Source organism: Phocoena phocoena, chromosome 14 (assembly GCF_963924675.1).
Source record: "Phocoena phocoena chromosome 14, mPhoPho1.1, whole genome shotgun sequence".
Lineage (NCBI taxonomy): Eukaryota > Metazoa > Chordata > Mammalia > Artiodactyla > Phocoenidae > Phocoena > Phocoena phocoena.
This window is the reverse complement of record NC_089232.1, coordinates 76908096-76923737: the sequence shown is the minus strand read 5'-3', so window position 1 is coordinate 76923737 and position 15642 is coordinate 76908096. Positions and strand designations below refer to the sequence as shown.

At 44.0% G+C, this 15642-nt stretch overlaps 1 protein-coding gene across 1 annotated transcript; it reads left to right on the top strand.

The window, feature by feature from the left end:
• Window positions 1–3351: 3351 nt before the first annotated feature.
• On the top strand, window positions 3352–14064 carry KCNS3 (potassium voltage-gated channel modifier subfamily S member 3). Its single transcript, XM_065891375.1, has 2 exons — window positions 3352–3363; window positions 12434–14064. The coding sequence occupies exon 2, from the start codon at window positions 12490–12492 to the stop codon at window positions 13963–13965; it is 1476 nt and encodes a 491-aa protein (XP_065747447.1). The 5' UTR covers window positions 3352–3363; window positions 12434–12489; the 3' UTR covers window positions 13966–14064.
• The last annotated feature ends 1578 nt before the right edge of the window (window positions 14065–15642 follow it).

Here is a 15642-nt window from a genome sequence, read left to right as displayed (position 1 = left end):
CTTTAGGAAGTGCTGGAATGAGTCTTGGCAATCCATCTTGATCTTTTACGCTTTTCCTCCTCTGTTTCCATTGCTGACCCCACTGCCTTTCATTATCCATAGTGATTCTTTTAATTAATTTACTTTTTAGTCTTGTTGGCTTGGGAGAGAGGAATTGGTTCAATACAAACGTGTCAAGCATCATTGGGTAACATCATTTGAAGATTGATATTAGGACTCTGTCCCTAGATGGAGGCTTCTCAGTCTACTGGGTGGCACTGGGGTGACAACATTTCAGAAGAATGTGAGCAGGGCCATGACAGGTGCTCTCAGGATTCTCTGCAAGTACAGAGGACACAGACCTAGGCTGCAGTGTCACTTGGAGTGTCTGCTTTGAGCTCTCAGTCACTGATTTTAGAGTTTAGTTTTGGGAGAGCAACCTTATCCCTGTGATTGTGAGTTCTGGGAGAGGGACTGAGGGCATTATTATCACTCCTGTGTACTGTCTGCTTGTTGGTTTGATTTTCCTCGTTCTGTTCCAAGATTGGATGTCAGGCCTCAGGATGATGCAAGAGTCCGATATGCCACTTAATCTTCACCTTCTCCCTCTCGGTATTGGAGGCAGTCATCTTGTTCATTTTTGAAGGCTGGAGCCAACCCACCAAGAAATACAGCCAGGCTGGAGGGGAGTCCAAGGACGCCGCAGAGGGTCTCCCTTTGTCCTGTGACGAGAGGAATTTTGCAGAGGCTAGCAGTACTTGAGTGAGCTCAATGTGTTTTGCCAGGGTCCTGCTGAATCACTGAGCACAGTCGGAAACCTGCTTAAGTGCTAAATCACAGACAGTTGCACACTGATACGGATGATAGGAGCACAGAGAAACAGAACCATTTGGTGGGATTGTTAAGCAGGAAGGAGGGAACGTGTTGGATGTACACATTTTTCTTCCCCCCAAACCTGCTGGTTTGGGCCACGTTCTGCCACCTCTACTAATCCTTTCTTAACTTTCCCCAACAACTAAAAGAGGACCTTGATTTTCTACAGTAATTGAAATCAGGCAGACCTACCTGAACTTGACTCCTGTCTCTGGCACTCAGGTGTGGAACTTTGGGCAGACAGCTTCTCTGAGCCTCGATGTCCCACCTATAAAATGGGAATATCAGCACTTACCCCTTACGGTGGTTGAGGAGGGAGGTGATGTGTGTGAAACACTCGGGAAGGTTCCTGGTGTGTTGTAGGGACTCGGAAAATGCTAGTTACCATTTTACGTGGCGAGGTCACACCTAGTATGTGAATGCCCTAAGCAGGGAGTAAACTGACATAAATTCATGTTGAGAGGTACTGACTAATTTTACATGTTTTCCAAAAATCCAGTTTTTTGGACAGAAATCACGGTGATGGGAAATGAGGGAAGGCACAAGAATTCTGAGTTTTGGGGGAAGGAGAGAGAAAAAGACAGCATGGGATGTTATTCGTGCGTCAGACATTCATGGCCACTGGGCATCAGTTTTTGTAAAAAAGATATATTTGGCTAACCTCACAGTCTGTCCCTGGGCCAGCCCCGTCCTTCTGGGTGATGAGCCAGTGCCCAGCAGTGCTGGGGTTTCTTAGAAGTGCTGAATAGCCTAAGGACTTTGTTAATTTTTGTCTTCAGTAATTAATATAGTCATATCAAAGCTGTTTGCAGTTAATTAATCATCTCCTAGCCAGATTAATCTTACCTTTCTTTAAAATGTGCTACATTTGGAAAGGCGTCTGCTAGGGAAAGGAAGCCTATATATATGTGCTGTATCCTTTAAAAAAGGCACAACATTTCTGCATTTCAAGTGAAACACAAACGTCTGGGGCTAACCCTTTGAGGGGCCGCTGGGAGTCTGTGGAGGAGAAAGAAGAGGAAGGGGGAGGAGGGTGTTAGCTCCCGAATTGATCTTATTTATCCCTGTTGAGATTTCTCTCCCTCTTTTGCCACGTGTCCCATCTCAGAAGTTCAGTTTGGGTAATGCTGCAGTTTTCTCCGGATCCTGCCTCGTTATCATCTCTATTAGAGCTGGAAATTCACTGAAGGGTTGCTCTGGCCACTGTTGGGACCGGCTTGGAAACTGTTCCTGCTTTGCTCCCTCTCAAGGCCCCCTGAGTGTTGGTAGGACACCTCCACTTGTTTGTTGTTTGGTTTGGGGTCTGTGGGCTCCTGGGGTAGGGTTGAGGGCAGGCACTGCGTCTTGTTATAATCCTAATGCCCTGGATAAGGCTGGGCAGAGCTTCAACTATAATGAAAGTTTGTAATGACTGACATAACTGGAGGCACTGCTTTCAGTTCTTTCCGCAGCTCAGAATCAATCTTTTCTTCTTTATCTTCTCCTCCTCCCCTTTGAACCTAGCATTGATTGGAAAACGTGAAAATCAATGGATAGATGCTTAGATACTAGTATAAATCTATGGGAATGCATCACCGTGAGGCAAGGCTTACCTTGTTGGGAATTGAAGGTTTTTTTTTTACTTTCTTTAACTTTTTTCAGAGAGAAAAATTGAAATTTGTCCTTATATTTGTTTTGATACAAACTTAATTCTCCCCCATACATCACACACACACACACACACACACACACTAACTAGAGAACTTTGATCTAACACATGTAGTCATTTCTGATCTGTGAAATATGACAATGGTCAAATGAAGCAAAATGGAATTTGGCCAGCCTTCGAAACCTATTGATTTCAAATTAGAGCGGCAGTATTGATTCTGTTAGCACAGTCACACTCAGAACTTGGTCTCTAATGTGGATTAAAGGTACTCATTTAGAGGTTTATAAGTATATCCTTGATGAATTAGCTAATATTATGAATTAGCTAAAATAATGCTCCTAGAAGAAGCTGCCTGGGAGGTGACTGCAGTCCTAATTCTAGTGCCTCGTTTTATCCTTGGATATTTTCTCGGCCTTGGGGTCAGTGGAGATGTCCCACGTGTCCACTGCAGTCAAGATCTGAGAGTCCTGGGGCCTGAAAGTGATTGTGAATCCCTTCCTGATGTCTCTGTAGCCACGTGTCCAGTGGGAGTGACGGGTCCCTGAGAGTTAGATGGGGCCCTAAGATATGGGTCTAATCAGTAAAACACCCGGAACAATGAGTCTGAGATAAAACTTCTTGTATGTGTTTTCCCCTTGGAGTTACAACTTGACTCATGCTTTCTTCTGCAGGCGAGAGTGACTTCCCAGCGACTGCCTTGGCCAGTACAACCAGAGAACAGGCTTCTTCTCTTCTTTTTGGCCACTAAATGCCTCTGTGCACCACACTTTCCAGTGAAGGAAGAAGGGTGGAGCTTCTTGGATGACGATGGACATTCCACCGGGCAGGATGAGGGCAGAGTGTGTGACCTCAACACCACAAGGGTAAGCGCTGCCTCTCTGACGTTTTCTCCGACACCGTTACTTATCAAAGGAAAGGGAGGACAAACCTTACAGTGCAGGGACAGGAATGAAAGTCAGACATCAGGGAGACTCTTCCGACCGTAAAATCCACTGGGCAGTTGGGGCAGATGGCTGAGGGAGAAAGGGAGAGTGCCAGCCTGGAAGGATGGGGCTGCAGTTGTCCTGGGGGACGTGGCAGGTCAACTATGGAAGATTCTGTCGTCTTTGTGGCTCACCCCCTTTTGTTGTTTGTAGTTCAGACTTGAGGGAGTGACACTCCTGTTACTGTGACAAGGTTCCATTTGTGTCCATTTGAGTCGGTCTGGCTTGAGATCGGTGCGTAGACCTGGGGTTGGTAAGAATCTCACTCAGGTCACAGATTGAGGGCTTATTGGCAGTGCCTGGCCCGGGGGTACATTTTTGTTTGAGCCACATAATGTTAAAAACTTTTTGGATCGATTCTAATTACAGTTGAGATATACCACATAAAAAGCAGGATTTCTGGGTTTTCCGGGAACACTGTGAGATACACCTAGACTGGCCCTCTGTTCCCACAAAGGACTCTGGTGCCGAGTAGCCTTTGCCACTTAGACAAGCACGGGTGGTTCACCACAGTCCCCAGCCTGACCACTTCACTTGTGTAACTTACTTGTTTGGCCACTGGAAGCATTTCATTTCACCATATGCCTGATCTAGATCCTTCTGCTGGCTCTTTCACAAGAACAGTGATAGTTTTTGCTAATTCTTCCAGATAAAAGTGTCTTTCGCTAGACGGTGGACAGCAATTAGCATAAGGAACTGTGGAGATGCCGAGACATGGTCCCCTCTGCAGAAGAGCTTGGAGTCTAGTGACAGCCGTGGTCAGACTTGTGGAGCATAGAGAACTGTAAAAACACTGTAATCCCTTGTGGTAGGGGCTCAAATAAAAATGCACCTGCAGGGCTGTGGGAAAAGGTGAGCAGAGCCGGCAAGCAGGGGCAGGGGTGAACTATTAATTTGGCGTAGGTGCGTTCAAATGCTCCAGTACTCCCTCTTCTGGACACCAGAATGTCACTCTGACAGCCGTTTTGTTTGTATGTGCGTCCCTCCGTGTAACACGACCCAGGTGGAGCTGTGACTCAGACGGAGCTACTGCAGAGTTAAGGCTCCCCTCTTGGGGCAAAGTCCCCATTTTTCCTGTTTCTGGTTGAAAATCTTTCACCTGGGGTTCTTTGCTTTTTACAAATAGGAGAGATTTCTGGCTTTTCGTCTCACTGAATCAGCCCTCTGAGCAGCCTTCCTGCTTGGAGATGAGCTGCGTGGATTACAGGGATCCCTGGAGTTTCCAGAGGGGATTGGCCACACTAAATAGAGTCCAGAGGGAATAAGTACCACTCTAATATGACTGGTCCAGGTGGAGGGGGCAAGAGAGGGAAGGGAGTAGGTAGGGGCAGGAAAGGGGAGGTAGGGATACTGCTACCTTAATGTCTTATTTTTGGAATAAGATTTTACATGTATCTTATGCTTTGTGTTTTCAAAACATGTTTGCATTTGTTATCGTATCATCAAGGTGTGTACATCATCTTTTGGAGATCAAGAATCTCCCACCCAAGGTCATGTAGCTGGGGAGTGGCAGCTCAAGCACAAGTTTTCAGAGTCTTGACGTTTTTCTCTATTCTTTAGTTGCTTCTATAGCTCAGCACAGATAAGGGGACCTGGTGGGTTCATTTCTTTCAATTCGACATTTAAAAGTTGGGTTTAGGTGATGAATGTTCTGAATTAGGGCGACCTGGGACCTATGCCGCAGGTGTGTTGTCAGCAGCACCTAATGCTGTTGGAACGTGTCAGATGTGGAACAGACCAGGAGGGAGTTTCCTTGCTGTTTATTTGGCCAGTGGGAATCACACTTTATATCCAGGCTTCCTCACTGGGCTGGGAAGAACCGTTTGGAAGGCTGCTGGGGGGATTGGCTCCATGTAGAAACAAACAAAGACTTAAATCCAGCAAGCTCTTTGAAGTTTTGTGTGTCCTGTACTCTGGCTCTGGACATGTCCTCCTAAATGTCTCATAAACAGCTGTTGCTTTCTCAGGATTGTGCTATTTTAGCTGCTGTAAAAACGCTCTGATTCACAAAGGCCTGAATCAAGAACCACTAGCATTTCCATTTCCAAATTCACAGTCAGGGTGGACCGTGCAATGCCATTGACATTTCATTAATACTCTCTGCTCCTCTGTGGCCCCACATTGACTTCTGATTTTCTTTTCCTTACACGTTACCCACCCCAGTGCACGGGGAGCTTGCTGTAGGAGAAAATCATCACCAGGGAAGGTTCCTGGTGAGAGGATGCTCAATACTTGGGTGTGGATTGAATTTAGATTTTCAAGTCTGTTTACATTTGTTTAGTTTTACTTGGAATATTCTCATATGGCATGGCCAGAAATACAATTTAGTATGACCTACCCTTTTTAAAAACATAAATTATTTTTCTTTTAAATTTAATAGAACGAAATACAGCTCTTTCAGAAGAATGTTCCAAAAGGATGGCAGCATTAATGCAGAAAAATGCCCCCCCCCTTTTTTTTGGATTTCATGATAAGACTAATGTAGATTTTGGACAAGTGGGAAGGAAAAAAGAATCAAGGTTTTCTGTTTACTTTTATGGAATTGATTTTAAAAAGTGGTTCTGCCCAATAAAGCAAGTACAAGTGGCTTGTATTTGTTTTGCTTTTGTTACTTTTCTGAGCAAATCAAGTGCATTGTCAAAGCCGCTCACGCACATGTGTGCATGTATATGTCTCACCCTTGAAAAGACACAGTTTTGAGAGTATTTTTATAGTGATTTTGAAAGCATGAGGCAAAGAGAGCGATAAGAGGTTAATGGCTTTGGAAAGGCTTTATGGGTGCCACTTGGAGAGAAGTGGATCAATGTGGTTTTTCTTTTAAGCTGCCGGAGAATATCTTGGATTTTTGACATCTGCTCTTTCTTTTCAATCTTACACATACCAAGAGGAACAAGGTGGCCACATACAGTATATGATGTTCTCACCGTGAGTGATTTGGGTTGATAGCAGGCAGGAGGATTGATACAATGAACCGAAGCTCTTCTTGAGGAAGACAATGAAAATAGCATTTGATTTTCCTACCTTGTGGCCAGATGCCTTTGGGACCCACAGTTGTGCCTGATTCGAGACCACATGTGTCCTTGGTGTGCTAGTACCAAATCTCCTACCAAAGAATATGGCATTCATTAATGAGGATGACTGCTGAAATATGTAAAGTTGAAGATCAACCAGTCCCTCCTTCCTCCCACTTAAAAAAAATTAAATACTCATATTTGAGGCATACTGGAAAGAGTTTGCCCTGTAAAAGCTGTATAATGTTGGCTAAACTATGAGCCTCAGATTTCCCTGTTTGCAACATGGGGTATAAGATCTACCCCTTAGGACTGTGGGAGAATTAAATGAAATGATTCAGTCATTCAGGGATACTTACACTGAGGTACTGCTTGAGATTCTGGGAGTTAAAAGGTGCACAATAGTGTATATGAAAGCATTTACCACAGCGCATGGCTCAAAAAGGTGCCTAGTAAATTTTTCTTAAAACATTGTTGATGGAGAATTTTAATATGTACAAAAAGAGAACAATGCATTAACCTCCTCTGTACCCATCACTCAGCTGCAACGATGGTCGTAATTATTAATTCATGGCCATCTTGTATGACAGTGCCTCCACCCTGTCCCCCCCAACCCCACATCGATGGATTATTTTGAAATGAATCCTAAATGTAGTATAATTTTATCCATAAGATCTTAGTGTATATTTCCAAAAGATAAAGATTCTTTTTGAGAGCATAATTACAATACCATTAGCACATTGAAAAACTGACAGTTATTATTTTATGTCATCAAGTGTCTAGTTTAGCATTCAAATGCCCCTGATTTTCATATGTATTATTATTTTTTTTTTTTTCCGGTACGCCGTCCTCTCACTGCCGTGGCCTTTCCCGTTGCGGAGCACAGGCTCCTGTGCTCCGCACGCGCAGGCTCCGCAGCCATGGCTCACGGGCCCAGCCGCTCCGTGGCATGTGGGATCTTCCCGGACCGGGGCACGAACCTGTGTCCCCTGCATCGGCAGGCGGACTCCCAACCACTGCGCCGCCAGGGAAGCCCTTCATATGTATTTTTGAAAACATTTGGCTAGCTCAAGTCAGTATCCATACAGAGCCACATGCTGGATTATTTGATATGTCATGTGTTTGATCCATGACATTTGCCCTGTATAATTTCCCACAGTCTGGTTTTTGCTGATTGCATCCCTAAGTGTCTTTGAACATGTTGCTCTGAAGTCTCTATTTTACTTCAACTGTTAGATCTAGAGGTTAGATCAAATTCAGGTCTGACGTTTAGGGGGCTGGTATAGTTCAGAATTGTGTATATATTTCCATCAGGAGGCACATCCTATCTTGTTGTCTCTTATTGTTACACCAGGCTTGATCAGCGGGTTCAGGTATTGGTCCTCTGATCTACCAGTTATGAAGCTCCCCATCAGCTTTTTATCGGGGTTTTAGCAGCCATTTATGATCATTGCCCAGATCCGTTATTTCATTATGAGTTGCAAAATGGTGAGATTTTAATTCTATCATTCTTTCACTGTTTTCCAAAATGGCTACCCAGAATGCTTGAGGGTTCCGATTTCTCCACATCCTCACGAACAGTTATTATATTATAACACAATACAATATTGTATTATTATTACTTTTTGATTATAACCATCCCAGTAGTGTGAAGTGGTATTTCATTGTGATTTTGATTTGTATTTTCCTAATGATATTGAGCATCTTTTCATGTACTTTTTTTTTTTGCGGTACGCGGGCCTCTCACTGTTGCGGCCTCACCCGCTGCGGAGCACAGGCTCCGGACGCGCAGACCCAGCAGCCACGGCCCACGGGCCCAGCCGCTCCGCGGCATGCGGGATCTTCGCGGACTGGGGCACAAACCCGCGTCCCCTGCATCGGCAGGCGGACTCTCAACCACTGCGCCACCTGGGAAGCCCATCTTTTCATGTACTTTGGGGTCATTTATTTATCTTTGGAGAAATGTCTAGAAAATCCTTTGCCCATTTGTCTTTTTACTGTTGAGTTGTAAGAGGTTTTTTTTTTTATATCCTATTCTGGATACTAGACCCTTACCAGATATATGATTTGCAAATATTTTCTCCTATTTTGTGGGCAGTTTTGCTAGATATGTCCAAATTCCCCTTCATAAGATTCCCTTTCATTTGTATTCCCAGTCTGTGAAAGTGTTTGCTTCCCCATATACTTCATAATAGAGTATGTAGTCCAATTTTTGGATTTTTTTTTCCATTTTGGTATTGGATATGATACTGCACCATAAATTTAAGGTGCATTTATCTTATATGAGCAAGGTAGAACATTTTTTTTTCCTGTTTTAAGACCCATTTGCCTTCTTTTCTGTGAACTGTCTGTTCATATCTGGTCCGTTTTTCTATATTGTTGTTCTTTTTTTCTTCTCTGTCTACAGCTTTTTACATGCTAGGTATATTAACCACTTGTCTGTGATGTAAGTGGCAAGTATTTTTTCCCGTATTCTCTTTTTTAACATTGCTTATGGCATGTTTTTCCATACCCAAAATTTTACTTTTATGTAATCAAAAATTTTTTGGTTATTTTTTTCTATATTTTTAGTCACAATTAGAGCAGTTTGTCTCACTTATAGAGGAATTGACCCATGTTTTTATTTAGTGTGTGCCCAGTTAAATATATGTATATATATATATATATATATATATATATATATATATATATATATATATGGTTCACACTAAGTGTGGGTGTATGTGTATATAATATACATCCCTTTATATGTACATTTACATATAACTTCATATATAAAATATATACTATATATAAATATATGTTAAATATATAGAGATATACCTTTGATGCAGCAACTATTTTCTGAATGGGAGTAAATGATGGCTGTTAAATAAATGCTGGCCTGAATATAGGAATCTTGTAAATAATGATGTTCAGTATCTGCTTTCCTTATGCCACTTTGGATGTGGAGCAGAGGCGTTGGCCTAAGGAGCCCTGGCTTGGGTTTTGCTCTAACCCTTAATAGCTGCATGATACCCATTCATCTCTTCTGATCCTGCTTCCTCGTCTGCAAAATCCCAAAGTAATAGTGAGGAGCAAAGGATGTAAGGACTGTTTGTAATTGGCCAGGGACTAGCTGTATGTAAGGGAACCTTGCTACAGTCTGTAAAGGTGGGCGTCTTCTTTTTGCCTGCCCTCCATAGGCTGCTATGGGCCAGACACAGCCAAAGAAAGGAACACTGTACTCTGGCCGCCGTGACGTAGAGAATCTCATCTTGCCCTCTGAGCTGAAGCATTTGATCTGATCCAGAGATGCTTTCCTTTTTCCTTCTTCTGAAAGACCCACAACAAGAGATCCCTGGTTTCATGATGTGTGTTGCTTCTGTCATTAGACTTTGAGGAATGAGTGGACCTCAGAACGGGCTCTCTTTTACTGGCATGGAGTCAATACAAAGCAAGGAGGACAGAGCAAGAAGACGGATATTATGGTTGATAACATTGTTCTTTGGAGAAGTGACTGTGAAACAGTTAGGAAGTGGATGGCACACTCTCTGACTGAGACTGACTTGAGCAGGTAGAATCATGAAGGCAGACAGTGGCATTCTACCGTTGTGGATTTCCAGGAGAGCCAAGGAGATAAACAAATAATCCACCAGGAGATCATGTCCATTCAAGCCTTAATGCTAGCTTAGCTACAACTAGTTCCTTGGAACATTTTACTACCCTACTTGCCATGAGCATAGGCCTGCTTTCAGAGGCTTATGGAAGCCTCTGAAAGCTTTCTGAGGTTCCATAAATATTTGGACCAAGCCGTAAGCTCTGATTTAAGCCCTTCAGAGAAGATCTCTAACTAAAAATAGAAAGCAGAGGCAGAAAAAAATCAAGTCTTTTAAAGAGGTCAGCAAATCTATGAAGCTTCTTGCCATGCCAGGCTGAGGTCTCTGGGTTCATGGGAACACATTCAGTGCTGGTGAGTCCAGAGCAAATGGCCATGTATTCCTTATGACACTAGGCTTCCTCCTAGGGTGGATGGCAGAGGGCTGTGTTTTCAGGCTGCGTCCTCTGGGGTGTCCTTTTCAGAGGAGGAATCTCTCGTCTTGCCGACAGATTGGGCTTTCCGTAAACATAAGGGCAAGAAATTCCTACTTGACCTTTATGTTTCCTCTAATGATGTCACCCACTAATGCAGAGTAGAAAACACATCCTCCTTTTGACTTTCCACTTCCTTATCTTTTCCTTCCAATCAACCACCAAGTCCTGTCAATTCCACTTCATAAACTTTTGAATTTGTCACTTTATATACACCACTGCTGTATGAGTTTGGGTCCTCTCACCTATTCTATTGAAGCCCTACCTCCTTGACTCCAGCCATTCCCACCAGCAGTCTTCCCTCCTGCTGTCAATGGGGTTTTTCCAAGTTACAGCCACAAATATAGCCATGCCCACTTATTGATTAAGATGATTAAGTGGTCTTACCTACAGGATCAACTCCAGACTCTTTAGATTGATACACAAGTCTTTTTACAGTCTGGCTTGTACCCACCTTTTGATACCCTCTGTTGGGAATGTCCTTTCCCCTCTTTGCTCAGCTCTGCTTAAACCTTTAACATTTGACCTGAATAGAACCTCTGCCATGAAGCTTCTCCAGACAGAGGTCATTGTTCTCCTCTCAATAAACCCAAAGATGCTTGACTCATTTCTGTTATAACACTTCCCACATTGGGTTATTAGATTATAATAAGGAAAAAAAATAGGAAGGGATGGGGGGGATGTGTGTAGTGGAAATAGCATGGGCTTGGGGGTTAATCCAACTTGGGTTTCAATCATGGCTCTACTCAACTTCTCTGAGTATCTATTTTCCTATACACCTACCTTATAGTACTGGAAGGATTAAAAGACGTAATAAAAACAAAACATCTACTAGTACTCGGTTGGAACTTAGTATATGACAGTTTCCTACCTCTCTTTTATTTGCATCATTGGCTCTGAGGAAGCATCATTCTATTGGATGATGGTCAAAATCTATTATTTTTCTCTCTGAGAAATGGTTCTGGTACATCTTGGTTAGCGTCAAGAATAAAATAGCCTGTGCGTGCTGGGCCGGTATAGACTTGGGTGTCATGGCTTGGGAGCCTGTGGGAAACTGTGAAGGGAGGGAGGAGGTGGCAGAAGAGCTTGTTCGTGTCAGGAAACTGATAGTGCAGTTAACTTGAAAAGGTTCCCTAAGTCACTTTCTTCCCTTGTGGATGTACCTGAAACCCCATCCCATAGAGTGTAACTATATCTTTTAAGATACTTAGGGACAGGGAGATAATTATATCCTTTTGATTGTCCACATCGAAACGTGGGGAATAGGGCTTTTTCTAAACAGAGTGAAACCTTGCAGCGTAAGAGGAAACCTACATCTTTTGTAAGAGCTGAGCTGAGCCCCCAGGGATGTGTGGGTTGCGGACGAGGTGCAGAGCAGAGGACAGAGCTGTTCCTGAGGGTGCACGACCAAGCCCTAGGGGCCAGGAGAGATGAGCTACAAGCCGGGCAGCAAGTAGCCTGTCACGTCTGAATTGAGCATTTCCAGATGAGGAAGCCTCATGGTTGAGACTGGAGGTGCTTGTATTGTGTAAGTGATCCCAAATGCATTGCTTTTGGGGGAGTGGGAGGTGATGTTGGATGACTAAAAAATAGAGAAATAGGAATTGGGGTTCATAAAATTTATATGGCAGTCTTTTTCCAAACAATGGATATATAAACCCATTTTTTTAAAAAAACGAAAACCAAAAACCTGTTTTGTGTCGATTCTCTTCTAATCAAAAAGGGGATAGCGTACTCTTTTTTTTTTCTTCCTGTTTCCTGTTTTGCTTTTAATGTAGCCCATCATCCGGGAAAGGGCAGTTTAAAAATAAGCTTGGCACGGCTGGCTGCATGGGACAGGGCTAAATGCCGTCTTATGTTCCTTCCAGGTCCAGCGTGAACTCCATCTCCCTTCCCAGCCAGCTCTCTGCCGCCTGTATCCACCATGGTGTTTGGTGAGATTTTCCATCGCCCTGGACAAGACAAGGAACTTGTCAACTTGAACGTGGGGGGCTTTAAACAGTCCATCGACCAGAGCACCCTCCTGCGGTTTCCTCACACCAGACTCGGGAAGCTGCTCAGCTGCCACTCGGAAGAGGCCATCCTGGAACTGTGTGATGACTACAGCGTGGCCGATAAAGAGTACTATTTTGATCGGAACCCCTCCCTGTTCAGATACGTTTTGAACTTTTATTACACGGGGAAGCTGCACGTCATGGAGGAGCTGTGCGTGTTCTCGTTCTGCCAGGAGATCGAGTACTGGGGCATCAACGAGCTCTTCCTCGATTCCTGCTGCAGTAATCGCTACCACGAGCTCAAGGAGGAAAACCACGAGAAGGACTGGGACCAGAAAAGCAACGACGTGAGTACCGACTCCTCGTTCGAAGAGTCGTCTCTGTTCGAGAAGGAGCTGGAGAAGTTTGACAAGCTGCGATTCGGTCAGCTCCGGAAGAAGATCTGGATTCGCACGGAAAACCCAGCCTACTGCCTGTCGGCCAAGCTCATCGCCATCTCCTCCCTGAGCGTGGTGCTGGCCTCCATCGTGGCCATGTGCGTCCACAGCATGTCGGAGTTCCAGAACGAGGACGGGGAGGTGGACGACCCCGTGCTGGAAGGCGTCGAGATCGCGTGCATCGCGTGGTTCACCGTCGAGCTGGCCATCCGGCTGCTTGCTGCTCCCTGTCAAAAGAAATTCTGGAAAAACCCTCTGAACATAATCGACTTCATCTCCATTATTCCCTTTTATGCCACGTTGGCTGTAGACACCAAGAAGGAAGAGAGTGAGGACATTGAAAACATGGGCAAGGTGGTCCAGGTCCTCAGGCTCATGAGGATTTTCCGCATCCTCAAGCTCGCCCGGCACTCGGTAGGACTTCGGTCTCTCGGTGCCACACTGAGGCATAGCTACCACGAAGTTGGGCTGCTCCTTCTCTTCCTGTCGGTGGGCATTTCCATCTTTTCCGTGCTTATCTACTCTGTGGAGAAAGATGACCACACGTCCAGCCTCACCAGCATCCCTGTCTGCTGGTGGTGGGCCACCATCAGCATGACGACCGTGGGCTACGGAGACACCCACCCAGTCACCTTGGCTGGGAAGCTTATCGCCAGCACGTGTATCATCTGTGGCATCTTGGTGGTGGCCCTTCCCATCACCATTATCTTCAACAAGTTTTCCAAGTACTACCAGAAGCAGAAGGACATTGAAGTGGACCAGTGTAGTGAGGACCCACCAGAGAAGTGTCATGAGCTCCCTTACTTTAACATTAGGGACATTTATGCGCAGCGGATGCATGCCTTCCTCACCAGTCTCTCGTCTGTGGGCATCGTGGTGAGTGACCCCGAAGCCACAGACGCTTCGAGCATTGAAGAGAACGAGGTTGTTTATAACACGGCATCCTTGGAGAATTGCACGGCGAAATGAGCAGGGACGTTTGTGCCTGTACCTCGTGTCCCTTACCGATGTTAGGTTAACACAGCTTTATAAACCTCAGTGGGTTTGTTAAAATCATTTAATTCTCAGGGTGTACTTTTCAGCCATAGTTGGACATTTCACTGCTCTGAAATGATAGAAACGTCTTTATTTTTTTCAGAGAGGCGAATTAAATGCCTTGCTCTGAAATTTATTCTTTATAAGAGAGAGTTGTGATATGATTTTTGAAAAACAAAAGGTAGATGCTATTGGGTGGGATCTCTTGCTACGGCTTGCGTATCATTCTGTGTTTATCATTTACTCACATTGAGCTAACTGTCAATTACTGACAAGTAGAATCAAAGGCCCAGCTGACTGAAGATTACAAGCATGTAAGATCCACAAAATGAGACAATGCATGTCAATCCATGTTCACGTTCTAAACATGGACATTAGGAGCCTAATAAACTGCCTAATTCAGTATGGAGAATGTCTTGGTCGTATGTTTTTATGTCAAGTAAGTATGTTTCAGTATATTCACAATTGGCTTGGGAGGGAAAAGCTCTTTTTGGCACACATTAAGAGCCCTTTCTGTGTGTTTCTGAATTTTGGATGTACATCAACAGTGGGCTGGTTCTTTTGTTCAGTAGACTTGGTAGTGGTTGGCAAGTGGGAGGATCACGTTCATGATTAAACCACACTGTCCAGTGTAACCCGATTATGCGTGTACATGTTTAGGACGTACTCAAATTGGCATAGGTGCATGACACATGTGTCCTTACAGATATGTTTCCAGTATATATTTTCTAATTTCTACTGCTCGGATCGAACCTCATCACCTGAAAATTACGCAGAGCAGAGTACACTTACACGCTCACAGGCAGAGATACATTCAGTGAATGGAAGAAAGGAGAAATGCTGTACAAACACAGATGTGATTCACTGTGGCCAGAGGAGCGAGACTTAAATCACTGAACAGAGCTATGCCAGCAGCTGTGAAATGAGCCAGCATTTAAAAATAGCCTGAGAGGCAGTCATGTCCGCCTCTTATGTTTCTACCCCTCATAACGAAAGACACACGCACTCATATCCAGAGCAGCGGCAGCAATTCTATCCCAGGTGGAGAGAATTTAGCTAAAATCTTAATTTTGGAGTTGTATGGAGACTCTAACTCATGCTGTCAGACTGGGTTCTTTCCATGAGATCTTCTGAATGGAAGAGCCACGTGGATTTATGATCCCACTTTTCATGTTTGCAGATGGGTTTTGTTGAGAGAAGGACATTCTCTGTAGGTTATCTGATGAAGGTAACCTTTTGACTCATCACTCCTTCTAATGTTTTCTTGACTTCTGAGTTGGATACCACTGAACAGGTTTTATAGTTACTTTTCAATCTGGAGTTTATTACGTGCATGTGTATCACCCCCTGCCCGTTGAAAAAAATGTTTCTTTTTCCCCAAGTGCCTTTGATGTTGGCATAAATACAGTTTTGAAGCGTGGCAGTAGAACTTGGAACCCAGTTTTATTTAAGATTTCCCAAATAGTCATAAAGTAATTGAAGACTGCTTATATAGGAATAGTAACAGCAACAGTAATAACAATAGTAGTGGTAATAACAGCAACAGCAATAATAATAATAAGCTACTCAGTAAGGGCTTTCCCTATATAATCTCATTTATTCCTTACAACA

Bases quoted from the DNA above. Each gene is read 5' to 3' on its own strand.
- KCNS3 (XM_065891375.1), top strand. From the start codon at position 12,490: ATGGTGTTTGGTGAGATTTTCCATCGCCCTGGACAAGACAAGGAACTT.